The sequence below is a fragment of the Oncorhynchus nerka genome, linkage group LG24 (assembly GCF_034236695.1).
Source record: "Oncorhynchus nerka isolate Pitt River linkage group LG24, Oner_Uvic_2.0, whole genome shotgun sequence".
NCBI classification, from domain to species: domain Eukaryota; kingdom Metazoa; phylum Chordata; class Actinopteri; order Salmoniformes; family Salmonidae; genus Oncorhynchus; species Oncorhynchus nerka.
The window spans coordinates 50,252,491-50,268,919 of record NC_088419.1 but is presented as its reverse complement, the minus strand read 5'-3'; the positions used below and the strand labels follow the sequence as shown (position 1 = coordinate 50,268,919).

The window sequence follows — 16,429 nt, the reverse complement described above, 5'->3', positions numbered from 1 at the left end:
TGCAGAGAAGAATAGGAGAAACTCCCCAAATACAGGTGTGCCAAGCCTGTAGCCTCATACCCAAGAAGACTCTAGGCTGTAATTGCTGCCAAAGGTGCTTCAACAAAGTACTTAGTAAAGGGTCTGAATATTTATGTAAATATGATATTTCAGTTGTTTGTTTTCATTGAGCAAAAATGTCTCAAAACCTTTTTTTTCCATTTTGGGGTATTGTGTGTAGATTGAAAAGAAAAACAAACAATTTATAATCCATTTTAGAATAAGGATGTTATGTATGTAACAAAATGTGGAAAAAGTGAAGGGGTCTGAATACATTGTGAATAAACTGTATGTTGCATTTGCTATTTCGTTGTAAATATGTTTGCGAGTGTTAAAACTACAATGGATTACTTGATTGTTGTTTCCAAGCAGCTAGTTAGTGTAGCAGGCTTGTTAGCTAGCTGACTGCGTCATGCATTGGCTTGTTTTATTTTAATATAAAATGTTGCTTCGCTATTCAGTTGTAACTAGCTATAACTTTATGTATCCTTGACATTGTGTTATATTTCTGATCTCTGTGATCAGAAAGCCACACATTTGATTAGCTAGCCAGCTAGCTAGCCAGCTAACTTCACTTCACACTAGTGGCACGGAGTAGCCATGATAATTGGTAGAATTGTAAATCCATTGTGAAAGGTTTTGGAGTTTGACTGGAGAATTATTCGGATGAAATGTGTCCATATATCGGTATTTTAGTACCACCTATCAGCTGTAGCTGTGGATGCTACCATCGGTTTATGGCTAAACTCAGTTTTTGTCAGATGATAGCAATGAAATAGGTCGCTATCAGAGGCTATTGCTTGTGTTTCTTGGCTACATTGGTATTTACATTTTATGAAAATTGCTTGTCAATTTTGGTTAATAGCCTATGTAACTCTGGTTATTGGAGCTATCTATTGTATGGTGAATTTGGGCTCCACCAATGTTTATTTGTGAGTACTGTAGGTGTTTATCCAGCCACCGACCTCACTGCATGTCACTGGTATGCAAATGCTGGTGCCACATGCAATGCATGTGCACAAATACTTGTATAGGTCTAAGCATGACTGTGTCTTCTCCTATTGGAGAAGGTGCAGATGCAGTTAAACTAATGCCTGTTATTTTCTATTTATATAACTCTGTCTCAACTCTACACAACGCAATGCAGAGTACAACAATATGTGCATGATATTACATTACAGCCATTAGTGTTAAAGTGAATGGATTCAGTACAACATGTGAAATACCATCACCACAAAAGGTAACAACTCACTATTTAGATCTAACAACATAACAGAATATGGCTGACCTTTGGCCTTAAAATGCCTGGGTGGTTGAGACGTGACTTTCTGTTCTTCATCCTCCTTATTGGATAACTGGTCCTGTGACTTAATGGCTTCCTTTTCCCTGTGGGAATATATTTTCTTATTAACAAACGATAATGCCATAGGAGGATATAGTTACATGTTAAATTATGATTTTGAATGGCTTACCTGGGGTGATCTTTGGGGATTATGTCAGCAGGCTCTATGAAATCTGGAGCTGTATCGTAGTCAGAGGGACTAGACACTGGGGAAACAGAGAAAAATAAATGATAATTGTCAGTTAAAGGGGCAATCTGCAATTCAACAATAACAAAGCGGCCACCCCGCTACTGCTTTGGTGAACATCTGAGGGATGGGACTGGAGAAATGTAAGTACAATCAAATTTATTGACAGAGCTATGGATGCAAGGAATGACCATCGATGAGATCAAAATGATAGTTTTAACCATGTTTTGAGGGTATACAGCAGAGGTGGCATGCCCATAGATGGCACAGGAGCACGTGCCCCCTCAGATTTGTTCTGTATTTTTGTTTTTTTTATAGAAAATAAGATTTTTTTTTTCTCTCTGTAATACCACTAGCCACTTAACAATTGTATGAAGTTGGTTTTATCTAGCCCAGATAGGTTCCCAATCTCCCAACCTCATAAGTAGCTTGTCTAACCATTTTAGCTGGCATGCCTGCTGGCAAGATTGGTAGACTTAGAAAAGAAAGCAATAAACTAAATGTACTGAATAAGACTCACATTTCTTTCAATATTTTTCCCAGATTTTAGCAGAGATACCATATTTAGTTTCTTTAAAAAAATAAATACCAGTCAGGAGGACACAGACAGTTTAAAAGATATGCAGAAAAATGACAATATTTTTTTACATAGAATTACGCTTAATGATTTTGGCTCTAGATTGCAGGAAAAAGCTGTTTCTGAATTCTCCAACTTACGGACCTGAGACATAGCCCCTCTACGGACCGCCCCCCAGTCATCCTCACGTACTTTGTGCCCCCTCAGACTTATGGGGTGCATGATGCTCCTGTATACAGTGTTTTCTTTTCAATTGCATTGTTTACAAAATGGAGTAAAAAAAGCTTATATTTGGGGATCTTATGGGCTACGACAGTTGAATGAAGCTCGTGAGTCATTTACACATTACATTCTTCAAGAATCAATGGGAATATATAATTAATTTAGTCCAAAAAGGGGATGTACAAATGGCCCCTTTAATAAGACAAAGATGAATATCAGTCAATCAACAAACAGCTAAACTCACTCCTAGCACATGCAGACACAATTACTGCATATGACCCAGGTCACGTATTAAGGACATTTATAAGGTTTCTAACTTGACTTACTAGAGCTGGCGGCAATAAGGGAGGCCCTCCTCCTCTCCTGCAGGGTCATGCGGGGATCCTCCTTGGTTAGATTGTAGGTCTGCCACAGGGAGATCCCCTCGCACTCCACAGAATCCACGGAATCCACAGTCTCCTTCCCAGGAGTGGAGGTCTGGACTGGCTGGAGAGAGCCAATGGAGGCCAGGACTGGATGCACAGAAGGGGTGGAGGGCTGGGATGGGGCTGCGGGCCTCTGGGTAGAAGATGGAGGCATTTGAGATTCACCCACAGTAATGTTACCATTATATGAGGACACACCAAACGTGTTCACCACCTCACAGGTATAGACCCCAGTGTCTATGGCAGACATGTTGATGATCACCAGTGTGCAGACGCCATCCTCTGAGGTGTTCATGCGGTGGCGTTGGTCTCCTATGACCTCCTGGCTGTTCTTCAGCCAGCGTACTGCGTTGAGCTTCCCTTCCACCTTACACTCCAGCTGGAGGGTACCATTGGTCTCAGCACTCTGGTTCTTAAACACCTGCTTGAAGATGGGCCGCATGTCTTTGCGGGTCTTGTATCCCTTGAAAGCTGCCTGGATCTTGATGACAGCTTCCAACATCTCATGTTCGTCCTCGACACTGTCAAGTGCAATCTCGTCAACTTGCTGAGTCATCTGTAGCACCTTGGGAACTCCAGCAACAGCGACTACAGGCTTGCTGGTCTTCTGGTTGACTGTTACCTGGGTGTGGCCCTCTGTGAAGGACTCATCCTCTGAGATATGGAGTTGGTTATCATCCTCCACCATCTTGGGTTTTTCAGTCTCCTGCACTGTAGACCTTACTGGCTGTTGATCCCTCTGTTCTAGCTCTGTCTCCTTCACCATAGACTTCACTGGCTGTTTATCTTGATGGTCTATTTCTATAGCCATCTTCTTTTTAGATCTAACTATCTGATCTACCCCAGCATCGGACACTATAGATGATCGTCTTGCTGGTGGCACTGGCTGTTTCCTCACCTCATCTACACCAGCATCCGACACTACAGATGCTTGTCTCACTGGTGGAACTGGTTGTTTCACAACTTGGTCTATATCAGCATCCAACACTACAGATGCTTGTCTCACTGGTAGAACTGGTTGTTTCACCACTTGGTCTATCCCAGCATCCGACACTACAGATGCTTGTCTCACTGGTGGAACTGGTTGTTTCACCACTTGCTCTATTCCAGCATCCGACACTACAGACGCTCGTCTCACTGGTGGAACTGGCTGTTTTCTTACCCCATCTACCCCAGCATCCGAAACTGAAACTACAGACACTCGTCTGACTGGTGGAACTGGCTGTTTCCTCACCTCGTCTACCCCAGTATCCGAAACTGAAACTACAGATGCTCGTCTCGCTGGTGGAACTGGCTGTTTCCTCACCTCGTCTACCCCAGTATCCGAAACTGAAACTACAGACACTCGTCTCACTGGTGGAACTGGCTGTTTCCTCACCTCGTCTACCCCAGTATCCGAAACTGAAACTACAGATGCTCGTCTCGCTGGTGGAACTGACTGTTTTCTCACCTCATCTAGTATCCCTGAAACTACAGACATATCCGCTGGTGGAAACTGAAACATGACAGATGCTCGTCTCACTGGTGGAACTGGCTGTTTCCTCACCTCGTCTAACCCAGCATCTGACACTACAGATGCTTGTCTCACTGGTGGAACTGGCTGTTTCCTCACCTTGTCTAACCCAGCATCTGACACTACAGATGCTCGTCTCACTGGTGGAACTGGCGGTTTCCTCACCTCGTCTACCCCAGTATCCGAAACTGAAACTACAGACGCTCGTCTGACTGGTGGAACTGGCTGTTTGCTCACCTCGTCTACCCCAGTATCCGAAACTGAAACTACAGACGCTTGTCTGACTGGTGGAACTGGCTGTTTCCTCACCTCGTCTAACCCAGCATCTGACACTACAGATGCTCGTCTCACTGGTGGAACTGGCTGTTTTCTTACCTCATCTACCCCAGTATCCGAAACTGAAACTACAGACGCTCGTCTCGCTGGTGGAACTGGCTGTTTCCTCACCTCGTCTACCCCAGTATCTGAAACTGAAACTACAGACGCTCGTCTCGCTGGTGGAACTGGTTGTTTCACCACTTGGTCTATCCCAGCATCTGACACTACAGATGCTCGTCTCACTGGTGGAACTGGCTGTTTCCTCACCTCATCTACCCCAACATCCGACGCTATAGATGCTCGTCTCACTGGTGGAACTGGTTGTTTCACCACTTGCTCTATCCCAGCATCTGACACTACAGATGCTTGTCTCACTGGTGGAACTGGCTGTTTCCTCACCTCATCTACCCCAACATCCGACACTATAGATGCTCGTCTCACTGGTGGAACTGGTTGTTTCACCACTTGGTCTATCCCAGCATCTGACACTACTGATGCTTGTCTCACTGGTGGAACTGGTTGTTTCCTCATCTCGTCTACCCCAGTATCTGACATTATAGATGCTTGTCTCACTAGTGGAACTGGTTGTTTCACCACTTGGTCTATTCCAGTATCTGACATTATAGATGCTCGTCTCGCTGGGGGCACTGGCTGTTTCACCATGTGGTCTACTTCAATCTCTTTAACCATAGACTTCAATTGCTTTTTTTCCTCTGTGTCCCTCACCAGAGCTCTTACTGTCTGTTTGACTTGCTGTTTCTCCTGCTGGTCTACCTTAGTCTCCTTACCTATAGACCTTACTGACTGTTTCTCATGTAGGTCCACCACTGTCTCTGCCTCAGGCTCCAGGTCTTTCTCTGACCCCACAATGGATGCCCAGATCATGCCCTGTTTCTTTGGCCCTGGTGGAGGTGTGGGAGAGGCAGCCTTCGTGGGAGCCTTTGTGGGAGGCATTGTCTTGGGAGGTTCTGTCTTGGCTGGGAGAGGCTTTACTGCCACAGAGGCAGTGGTCTTCACACCACCTGCCTGGCACGTGTAGCTGCCACTGTCCTCGGGCTTCAGCTGCAGGATGTGTAGCTGAAACACACAGCCGTCCTGCTTCAACTGGTACTTCCTGTTGGGCCTGAGAGGCAGCCGGCCCTTCCTCCACTGGACTGGGACTCCAGGCTTAGACAGTTCACAGGACAGGCAGGCTGTGCCCCCTTCCTCTACCTCCACAGCCTGCAGCTCTTCTTCAAAGTATGGAGGCAGCTCTGGAGAGACGGAGCAATTAGGGAATCAAAAATCAATATTACATTTGACCAATATTAGGGTGAGTAATGCAACGAGAGACTTCAGAATACTGTAACACCCTGAGATAAACCTGAGTTCCTGGTTATGTTAATTCTCTCTAGATAATGGGAAATCCTTACCTGTGACAGTCAGATTGACGCTGCTCTGCATGTCTCCAGTATCACAAGAGTATATCCCAGAGTCATCTGGGTCCACATTATGGATGAGAAGCAGGTTGAGCTTGCCCTCCTTACGGTTCTCATACTTGTCTCCATTCAGTAGGGGCATGTTGTTGCGTCTCCATGTGACAGGGGTAGTGAGGTCAGAGGTCGTACAGGATAAGGTGGCCGTCTCTCCTTCCATGATGACGGTGTCCCGAGGCTTCTTCTCAATGAGTACTTTAACTGGACACAGAGGAGTCAACTCTCAAAACGTGTACACATATATTAGTATTTATACTTTATACTTCTTGGGGTTTTGTTGCACTGAATATGACTGTAATGAGGTGTGATTCCTCTACATGCAGCGGTGTATGCTATTACACAACCAATCACACACATACCTTTCACAGACACAGAGGCGGTGGTCTCCACACAGCCTGCCTGGCACGTGTAGCTGCCACTGTCGTCGGACTTCAGCTCCAGGATGTATAGCTGAAACACACAGCCGTCCTGCTTCATCTGGTACTTCCTGTTGGGCCGGAGAGGCAGCCGGCCCTTCCTCCACTGGACTGGGACTCCAGGCTTAGACAGCTCACAGGACAGGAAGGCCGTTTCCCCTTCCTCAGCCTCCACAGCCTGGAGCTCCTCCTCAAAGTATGGAGGCAGCTCTGGAGAGATAATACGGAATTCCAAATCTATGTTCCATTTGAACAATGTCAGGGTGAGTAATATAAAGACAGTAATATAATTCCGAATATTTTATTGTAATGTTGTAATTATGTGGATACATTTATCTGTGAATTCTGAAAAGCTATTCAAGGATTGTTCCATAAGGTTGTGTTTTTAGGGAGTGGTATTGGTTCTTGTAAAATACCTTTCATTTGATTCCATATTATAGTATTCTTAACAATTACATTGTTTATGTTCTTAGCTTTAATCTTTGAAATTAGACACTTAAAACGATTCTGGGGATAAGCATGCACATCTTCAATATGTTCCCATTGTTCCTCTTCAGTGCATTTAACTATGTCACAAGCAAAGGTATCGGGTAGCAAGTTGATTAAAACCACCCTCAGACTTATGTACAGTAGATGTAAAACGTTCCTTTTTATTCTATGAATGTCTTCTGTGGGGTAATTGGTATTACTGAAAATAGATACAAAAACGTTGGAAGCAATGTCATTCTAAAGAGGTTTATTCTACCTGTAAGATTTATGGGAAGATTATTCCATTTGATTAGATCTACTTTCATATTATTGAGTAATGGAATGAAATTATCTTCATACATTTTTTGTGTTTTGTGACTTATTAAGCATCCTAAGTATTTAATCTTTTTTTGTGGTCCACCTAAAGGATTGCTGTAGATTATGAGTTATTCTTTTTCCTATCAACATTATTTCATTTTCTCCAAGTTAATTTTATATCCTTAGAATTTAGAGTATTCTGAAAATATTTTTGGCAAAGGGGGCATTGAGTTTTCAATATTGGTCAGGAGATCTGCAAATAAGTTTAGTTTATATTAATGTTTACATTCGGGTCTTGTCTAATTATTTCTGCAAGCGGTTCAATTGCCAGTACAAACAGGAACGGGGAGAGGGGACATCCCTGTCTTGTGCCCCCTGCCTTTGGACATTTATACAATATTTTCATAAAATGTATTTTTTCAGCTGGAATGCTGAAATCTTTCAAAGTTTTTAATAGGAAAAGGTTATTCGAAACACAGCTGATTCAAATAATCTAAGCCTGATGATGAGTTGGTTATTTGAATAGTGCTAGGGCAAACATGTACAAAGGAGGAGCACCAGGACCCGAGTTTGGGAAACCCTGTCCTAATGTACGCCTTAAAGGAATCGCAAATTATATCAGGGGTCAGCTTTTCCCTGTCCTCTCTGTCTGCATTTGTAACGGTAAAGGTTTTAGTCTTTCGTTTACATATTTAACGCATTTCGGGTCTATAAGATGCGCGCTGTTCATTCTCCAAATTCTGTCGCTAAGTGCATTTTCTATTGGTGTAATTAAGCATGATACCGGAGAATGATCCAGTATCACTATATCATGATTTTTCTTTATCCAGTAAATTGCTGAGTGCCTTTTTAGAGAAAAAAAATGTAGTCAATTCTTGAATAGCGTTTCTCTTGAGAGAAAAAAGGAATAGTCTTTTGTAGGTGGGAATAGTCATCTGCAGGTGTCCTGTAAAGTATTTGTAGAGATAACATTTTTCAGCTTCTTTGGAGGCTCCCTTTTTTATTACTACGTCAGTCAATCTTATCGAATGTATGATTTAGGTCACATGCTAAAATAATAGTTCCTGTCTGGATTTGATCTAATATAGTATGAATTACATCTAAAAAACACCAGATTTGCCACTGGTGGGATATACTATGAAATCAATGTGTATTTTTCACCATGTAAAGTACAATTAACTCAATTTTAGAAAATGGCCTTTTTGGTCCATGTGCTGGGATATAAGGGGAAATGGTAACTCTCATTTACCAGGATGCCTACACCTATGCTGTTACTACAGTAGGTGGCAGCATAGGCCTCTCCAACCCAGCTCCTCTTTAGATGTTCAATTTCTCATTTAAAAAAAAATTAACTCTTGCAAGAAAACCATATCTGCTGAAAATCTCTTTAAGTGTTTGCAAACCAGATGCTTTTTTCCCTGTGCATATTCCATGTGATACATTGGATATGGTTGGTCTTTACTTGTATAGAATATGTCAAAATGACATATGAAGGCAGCGGGCATTCCATAGAAGGGGAGAATCACAGTATAAAACAGTTATTTTATACATTACATACAGTAACAGTCCAAGGTTTGGACACACCTACTCATTCAAGGGTTTTTCTTTATTTGTACTATTTTCTACTTTGTAGAATAATAGCATAGACATCAAAACTATGAAATAACACATATGGAATCAAGCAAAAAAGTGTTGAACAAATACAAATACACTACCTTTCAAAAGGTAAAAAGTGATCAATTAGCCTTTTAAAACGATAAACTTGGATTAGCTAACATTACGTGCCATTGGAACACAGGAGTGATGGTTGCTGATAATGGGCCTCTCTAAACCTATGTAGATATTCCATTAAAAATCAGCCGTTTCCAGCTACAATAGTCATTTACAACATTAACCATGTCTACACTATATTTCTGTGTCACGCCCTGGCCATAGAGAGGCTTTTATTCTCTATTTTGGTTAGGCCAGGGTGTGACTAGGGTGGGCATTATAGTTTCTTTATTTCTATGTTTTCTATTTCTTTGTGTTTGGCCGGGTGTGGTTCTCAATCAGAGGCAGCTGTCTATCGTTGTCTCTGATTTAGAATCATACTTAGGTAGCCTTTTTCCCACCTGGGTTTGTGGGTAGTTGTTTTCTGTAAAGTTTTAGTTACCTTACAGAACTGTTCGTTTCGCTTAGTTTTTTTTTGTTCTAGTCTTCAGATTTTAATACATATCATGAACACGTACCACGCTCCGCTTTGGTCCACTCCTTCTTCATCAGACGAGCGTTACATTCTGATCAATTTCAAGTCATTTTAATGGACAATTTTTTTTTGTTTGCTTTTCTTTCAAAAACAAGGGCATTTCTAAGTGGCATTTCTAAGTGGCAACAAGGGCATTTCAAACTTTTGAACGATAGTGTATATTTTAGATTCTTCAAAGTAGCCACCCTTTGCCTTGATGATAGCTTTGCACACTCTTGGCATTCTCTCAACCAGCTTCATGAGGTAGTCACTTGGAATGCATTTCAATTAACAGGTGTGCCTTGTTAAAAGTTACTTTCTGGAATTTCATTCAATTTTAATGCGTTTTAGCCAATCAGTTGTGCCAATCAGTTTGAGCCAATATACAGAATATACAGAATACAGCCCTATTTGATAAAAGACCAAGTCTATATTATGACAATAACAACTCAAATAATCAAATAGAAATGACAATCCATCATTACTTTAAGACATGAAGGTCAGTCAATCCGGAAAATGTAAATTACTTTGAAAGTTACTTCAAGTGCAGTCGCAAAAACCATCAAGTGCTATGATGAAACTGGCTCTCATGAGGACTGCCACAGGAAATGAAGACCCAGTTTAACTCTGATTTGTGTGATTTGTTTGTCTCTCCTCGTTTGATAATAAAGGAATTAACCACGACATTTGGAGACGGGGATGTGAATCTTCACTTGGTGACCGCTCCTGACGACCTGGGTAAATCGTGCACAAGGGATCCCTCAAACTTGCAATCTCAGGGAGACCACACTTCGTGAACGGAGTAGATGGACCCGCCTAAGATCTGAGAGGTAGCGAGCCGAGTGGATACCACATCCCGAAAATAGTTTTTTTTGTTTAAATAGGTGAGCGAACCACACAAAGTCAAGTTTTTAAGAAAAGCCTCTGTTACGTAGGCTCTGAGTGTGGTCCTGTGTGAGGGGACACCATAGAGACGTAAACAGCGCCGAGTCAGTGGAGGATGATCGGAGCGTTAGTAGACTCAAAGACACATATCATTGGTCATTTGCTGGGCTACAATATCCGGACCCCTTCTACTGCCGGTACGGGGCACGGAACCCCATCGATCCTCTACGACTCTAATACCGACATAACCTGCCCGAGGATTCCAACAGGCCCCTCAGGCGCGACGCCCGCTGAAGGCCCATTCTGCTAACCTGCTAGCTACTTAGAGCTACTTGGAACCCTACTAACTCCACGACTGGTCTGTCGACGTCACCGCACGACGAGGCAAAAACAGACTTACCCCCATCGCGACCTCCCCCAAAGGCTAACTTGCTAGCCCCGGTCAACTAACTGCAAGCTTGCCTGCACCGGTCTGGTAACTGCTAGCCCCTGGTAACTGCTTGCTTGATAACCCGGTCTGCTAACTGCTAGCTTGTTTAGCCCCGGCCTACTAACTGTTGGCGTGTTAGCATCGGCCTGCTAACTGTCTGAATCGCTGTGGACCCATATGTTTACTTGGCTACACATGCCTTTCTCTAATATCAATATGCCTCGTCCATTACTGTCCTGGTTAGTGATTACTGTCTTATTTCACTGTAGAGCCTCTAGCCCTGCTCAATATGCCTTAACCAACCATGTTATCCCACCTCCTACATATGCGATGACATCACCTAGTTTAAACATCTCTAGAGACTATATCTCTCTTACTCAATGCCTGGGTTTACAATGTGCTCACATCCTACCTTATCTTACATCCTACCCTTGTCTGTACACTATGCCTCGAATCTATGCTATCGTGCCCAGAAATCTGCTCCTTTTACTCTCTGTTCCGAACGTGCTAGAGGGCCAGTTTGAATAGCTTTTAGCCGTACCCTTATCCTACTTCTCCTCTGTTCCTCTGGTGATGTAGAGGTTACTCCAGGCCCTGCAGAGCCTAGCTCCACTCCCACTCCCCAGGTGCTCTCATCGGTTGACTTCTGTAACCGTAAAAGCCTTGGTTACATGCATGTTAACATTAGAAGCCTACTCCCTAAGTTTGTTTTACTCACTGCTTTTGCACACTCTGCTAACCCGGATCTCTTAGCTAGCCGTATCTGAATCCTGGTTTAGGAAAACCACCAAAAACCTTAATCTCCATTGCTAACTATAACATTTTCCGCCAAGATAGAACTGCCAAAGGGGCCGGTGTTGCAATCTACTGCAAAGAGCCTGCAGAGTTCTGTATTACAATCCAAGTCTGTACCCAAACAATTTGACCTTCTACTTCTAAAAATGCACCTTTCCAAAAACAAGTCTCTCACTGTTGCCGCTTGCTATAGACCTCCCTCTGCCCCCAGCTGTGCCCTCGATACCATATGTGAATTGATTGCCCCCCATCTATCTTCTGAGCTCGTGCTACTAGGTGACCTAAACGGGGACATGCTTAACACCCTGGCCATCCTACAATCCAAGCTTGATGCCCTCAATCTCACACTAATTATCAATGAACCTACCAGGTACAACTTAAAATCCATAAACACGGGCACCCTCATAGATGTCATCCTAACTAACTCGCCCTCCAAATACACCTCTGCTGTTTTCAATCAAGATCTCACGAATCACTGCCTCATTGCCCATCCGTAATGGGTCTGCGACCAAACGATCACCCCTCATCACTGTCAAACGCTCCCTAAAACACTTCTGCGAGCTGGCCATTCTAATTGACCTGGCCGGGGTATCCTGGAATGACATTGACCTCATCCCGTCAGTAGATGATTCCTGGCTATTCTTTAAAAGTGCCTTCCTCACCATCTTAAATGCATGCCCCATTCAAAAAAATTAGAACTAGGAATTGAAATAGTCCTTGGTTCACTCCAGACCTGTCTGCCCTTGACCAGCACAAAATCATCCTGTGGCATTCTGCATTAGCATCGAATAGCCCCCGTGATATGCAACTTCTCAGGGAAGTTAGGAACAAATATACACAGGCAGTTAGGAAAGCTAAGGCTAGCTTTTTCAAACAGAAATTTGCATCCTGTAGTACTAACTCAAAAAAGTTCTGGGACACTGTAAAGTCCATGGAGAATAAGGGCTCCTCCTCCCAGCTGCCCACTGCTCTGAGGCCAGGAAACACTGTCACCATCAATAAATCCACTATAATTAAGAATTTCATTAAGCATTTCTCTACGACTGGACATGCTTTCCACCTGGCTACCCCTAACCTGGTCAACTGCCCGGCACCCTCCACAGCAACCCGCCAAAGCCCCCACCATTTCTCATTTACCCAAATCCACATAGCTGATGTTCTGAAAGAGCTGCAAAATCTGGACCCCTACAAATCAGCCGGGCTAGACAATCTGGACCCTCTCTTTCTAAAATTATCTGCCAAAATTGTTGCAACCCCTATTACTAGCCTGTTCAACGTCTCTTTCGTATCGTCTGAGATTCCCAAAGATTGGAAAGCTGCCGCGGTCATCCCCCACTTCAAACGGGGTGACACTCTAGACTCAATCTGCTACAGACCTATATCTATCCTACCCTGTCTTTCTAAGGTCTTCGAAAGCCAAGTTAACAAACAGATTAACGACCATTTCGAATCCCACCGTACCTTCTACACTATGCTATCTGGTTTCAGAGCTCGTCATGGGTGCACCTCAGCCACGCTCAAGGTCCTAAACGACATCATAACCGCCATCGATAAGAGACATTACTGTGCAACCATATTCATCGACCTGGCCAAGGCTTTCGACTCTGTCAATCACCACATTCTTATTGGCAGACTCGACAGCCTTGGTTTCTCAAATGATTGCCTCGCCTGGTTTACCAACTACTTCTCTGATAGAGCTCAGTGTGTCAAATCGAAGGGCCTGTTGTCTGGACCTCTGGCAGTCTCTATGGGGGTGCCACAGGGTTCAATCCTCGGGCCGACTCTCTTCTCTGTATACATCAATGATGTTGCTCATGCTGCTGGTGATTCTCTGGTACACCTCTATGCAGACGACACCATTCTGTATACTTCTGGCCCCTCTTTGGAACTGTGTTAACTAACCTCCAGACGAGCTTCAATGCCATGCAACTCTCCTTCCATGGCCTCCAACTGCTCTGAAGCGCAGGGAAAACTAAATGCATGCTATTCAACGGATCCCTCCCCGCACCTGCTAACCCATCCAGCATCACTACTCTGGATGGCTCTGACTTAGAATACGTGGACAACTACAAACTGGATGCAGTCTATCACAGTGCCATCCGTTTTGTCACCAAATCCCCATACACTACCCACTATTGCGACCTGTACGCTCTCGTTGGTTGGCCCACGCTTCATACTCGTCGCCAAACCCACTGGCTACAGGTTATCTACAAGTCTCTGCTAGGTAAAGCCCCGCCTTATCTCAGCTCACTGGTCACCATAGCAGCACCCACTCATAGCACGCGCTCCAGCAGGTATATCTCACTGGTCACCCCCAAAGCCAATTCCTCCTTTGGTCGTCTTTCCTTCCAGTTCTCTGCTGCCAATGACTGGAACGAACTGCAAAAATCTCTGAAGCTGGAGACTCATATCTCCCTCACTAGCTTTAAGCACCAGCTGTCAGAGCAGCTCACAGATCACTGCACCTGTACATAGCCCATCTGTAAACAGCCCATCTATCTACCTACCTAATCCCCATACAGTATTTTATTTATTTATCTTGCTCCTTTGCACCCCAGTATCTCTACTTGCACATCCATCTTCTACACATCTACCATTCCAGTGTTTAAATTGCTATATTGTAATTACTTCGCCAACATGGCCTATTTATTGCCTTAACTCCCTTACCTCATTTACACTCAATGTACATAGACTTTTTGTTTTCTTTTGTTCTGCTGTATTATTGACTATGTTTTGTTTATTCCATGTGTAACTCTGTGTTGTTGTATGTGTCGAATTGCAATGCTTTATCTTGGCCAGGTCGCAGTTGAATATGAGAACTTGTTCTCAACTAAATAAAGGTCAAATAAATCAAAAATCCCGTGGCTCTGCGATGAAGTTGACAATGTGATGGGGAGTGTCAGCCAATTTGAAAAAAATAGTTCAACAGAATGTGTTGTTATTCTCTTTGACATAGAGATTTGTATCAAGAATAATTGGGAAAAGTCATAATTTGTCTGGATTTCCTGAATCAGAAATGAACTGAACTAAGCTGTTGTTCTGATCTGTCCTCTCTCTCTCGAGGTTATCATGAAAGGTGCCGTCACATGGTGTCTTGATGCATGGCAGCGATAATTCGGCCGAGAACAGTGTGAACCTCAAAACTCCCTCTAACCGGCTGAAGAAGAGCGACAAAGGCATTCAATACGGCCCTGTCTGCACCATTTCTACCGAGAGACCTGAGTCCGAGCCTGCACCCGGTGTACAGCATCCAATCGGAGCTATCAACTGTTTTTTCTCTCATGCCTTTTCCCTCAGTAGTGTGATAGGAGTCCGCATGGAGAGAGATCTCTTCCAAACGTCTCTCATGTCGCTGGTACGCTGGTGATGGCAGCTCAGGTGAGACATTGAAATTGGGACATTATCACGGGCCTTCAACTTTGAAGCTATCTGAAGAGGAACCAATGAAAAAACGGCAGAAGAAACCGTGCCCATAATTTATTTAGGCTTGTCTAAAAAATATATATATATTTTGGGTCATCTACACACTGCAAAATGTATAGTAATTTAGATTAAGAATGCATTAAGATAATGATCTGTAATTATAATCGCGATAATAAACGTAACACTAGAATTGTAGGATAATTATACTGTACGTTAATATACATGTACACTTTGCCAATGTTGATGTGTGTTATATTGAGGGTTTTAACTTTGAGTGTTAGGACCAATGTGAATCCCTAAACATTGTCATTCTAAATTTGGGTTGGATAATTAGTTGGGTTTTGATTACGATTTGGAAACGGAATGATTTTTAAAACTGACTGATTGATTTGAGTTTAGTACGTTAATAACCATATGAGTGAAGCAATTCATGTATTACGGATTGATTGATTGTTTTGATTGTTGTTGTGTACTAAAGATGTTGACACTATTCTCAGCATGTCCTGGTGAATGGAGAGGGTGAACTCTGATCCTGAGAGTGAAAATGATCCTAATCTAAGTGATCTATAGGAGTAGCCTTATAAATAATGGAATCATGATGCTTGTCCTGGGTTATGTTCATTACGCACCAGCACAATAAACCAGGATTCACTACTTTGATTTGTCCAATAAGATATGCTCATTTTAGTTTCTGGGATGGAAATAGTTATTTCCACCATGCTGACCTAGGGGAGTATGCTTAGCATCAACATGATGATTTGTTTCGTACTGATGAAAAATGTACTTCGATTTAAACTGCAGATAATTTGTTAACAATTTTTCAATGTTTACATCATTCCCAATGATGTTATAATACTGTTATTGCATCAAATGGTTGCAACAGAATAGTGGTTTCTTAGAAGTATATTGTGTCTGTGTGAACTGAGCGGTCCTCTGGGGCTTAATGCTGACAGTGGATTTACCATGCGTTTGGTGATAAAGCATGAGTTGATGTTTGTGTGCCGGGAGGTACCAGGGTGGAGATGGCTCGGTTATGGATAATTATGAGGGGAAGCTTGTTTTGGGGGCCAGACCCTGATTTCCACACAATGAGAAAAGTCTTTACAGCAGATACCTTCTGCTGTGAATGATTATTTCTTTCATACAAATCCCAACCTTGTGACCCATTCCACACATCTGTTGTTTGTCATGTAGACTAAGGGGGTGTATCTTTGCTATGAAAGATCTTTGTATACTTTGTCTCGGGGCTCTCGATGACTCATCTAAGGGTGGTTCGTCGACCAGCCATCGTTATTGTAGAGCACTCACATCATTCACTTGTGAGTGAATGCGTTTCTTATTAATAAGTGAATAAAGATTTAGTTTAAGTATA

General features: G+C 43.0%; 1 protein-coding gene across 1 annotated transcript in view; it reads right to left on the bottom strand.

The window, feature by feature from the left end:
• The window catches only part of obscna (obscurin, cytoskeletal calmodulin and titin-interacting RhoGEF a), an 81,507-nt gene that overhangs the window by 30,155 nt on the left and 34,923 nt on the right, over positions 1 to 16,429 (bottom strand). Inside the window, exons 39-43 of the mRNA XM_065008498.1 lie at positions 6,458 to 6,724; positions 6,036 to 6,299; positions 2,694 to 5,876; positions 1,512 to 1,587; positions 1,328 to 1,425 (exon numbers count right to left, since the gene is read on the bottom strand). Of these exons, the coding sequence (XP_064864570.1) occupies positions 1,328 to 1,425; positions 1,512 to 1,587; positions 2,694 to 5,876; positions 6,036 to 6,299; positions 6,458 to 6,724 (3,888 nt within the window). The remainder of the gene's footprint in view (positions 1 to 1,327; positions 1,426 to 1,511; positions 1,588 to 2,693; positions 5,877 to 6,035; positions 6,300 to 6,457; positions 6,725 to 16,429) is intronic.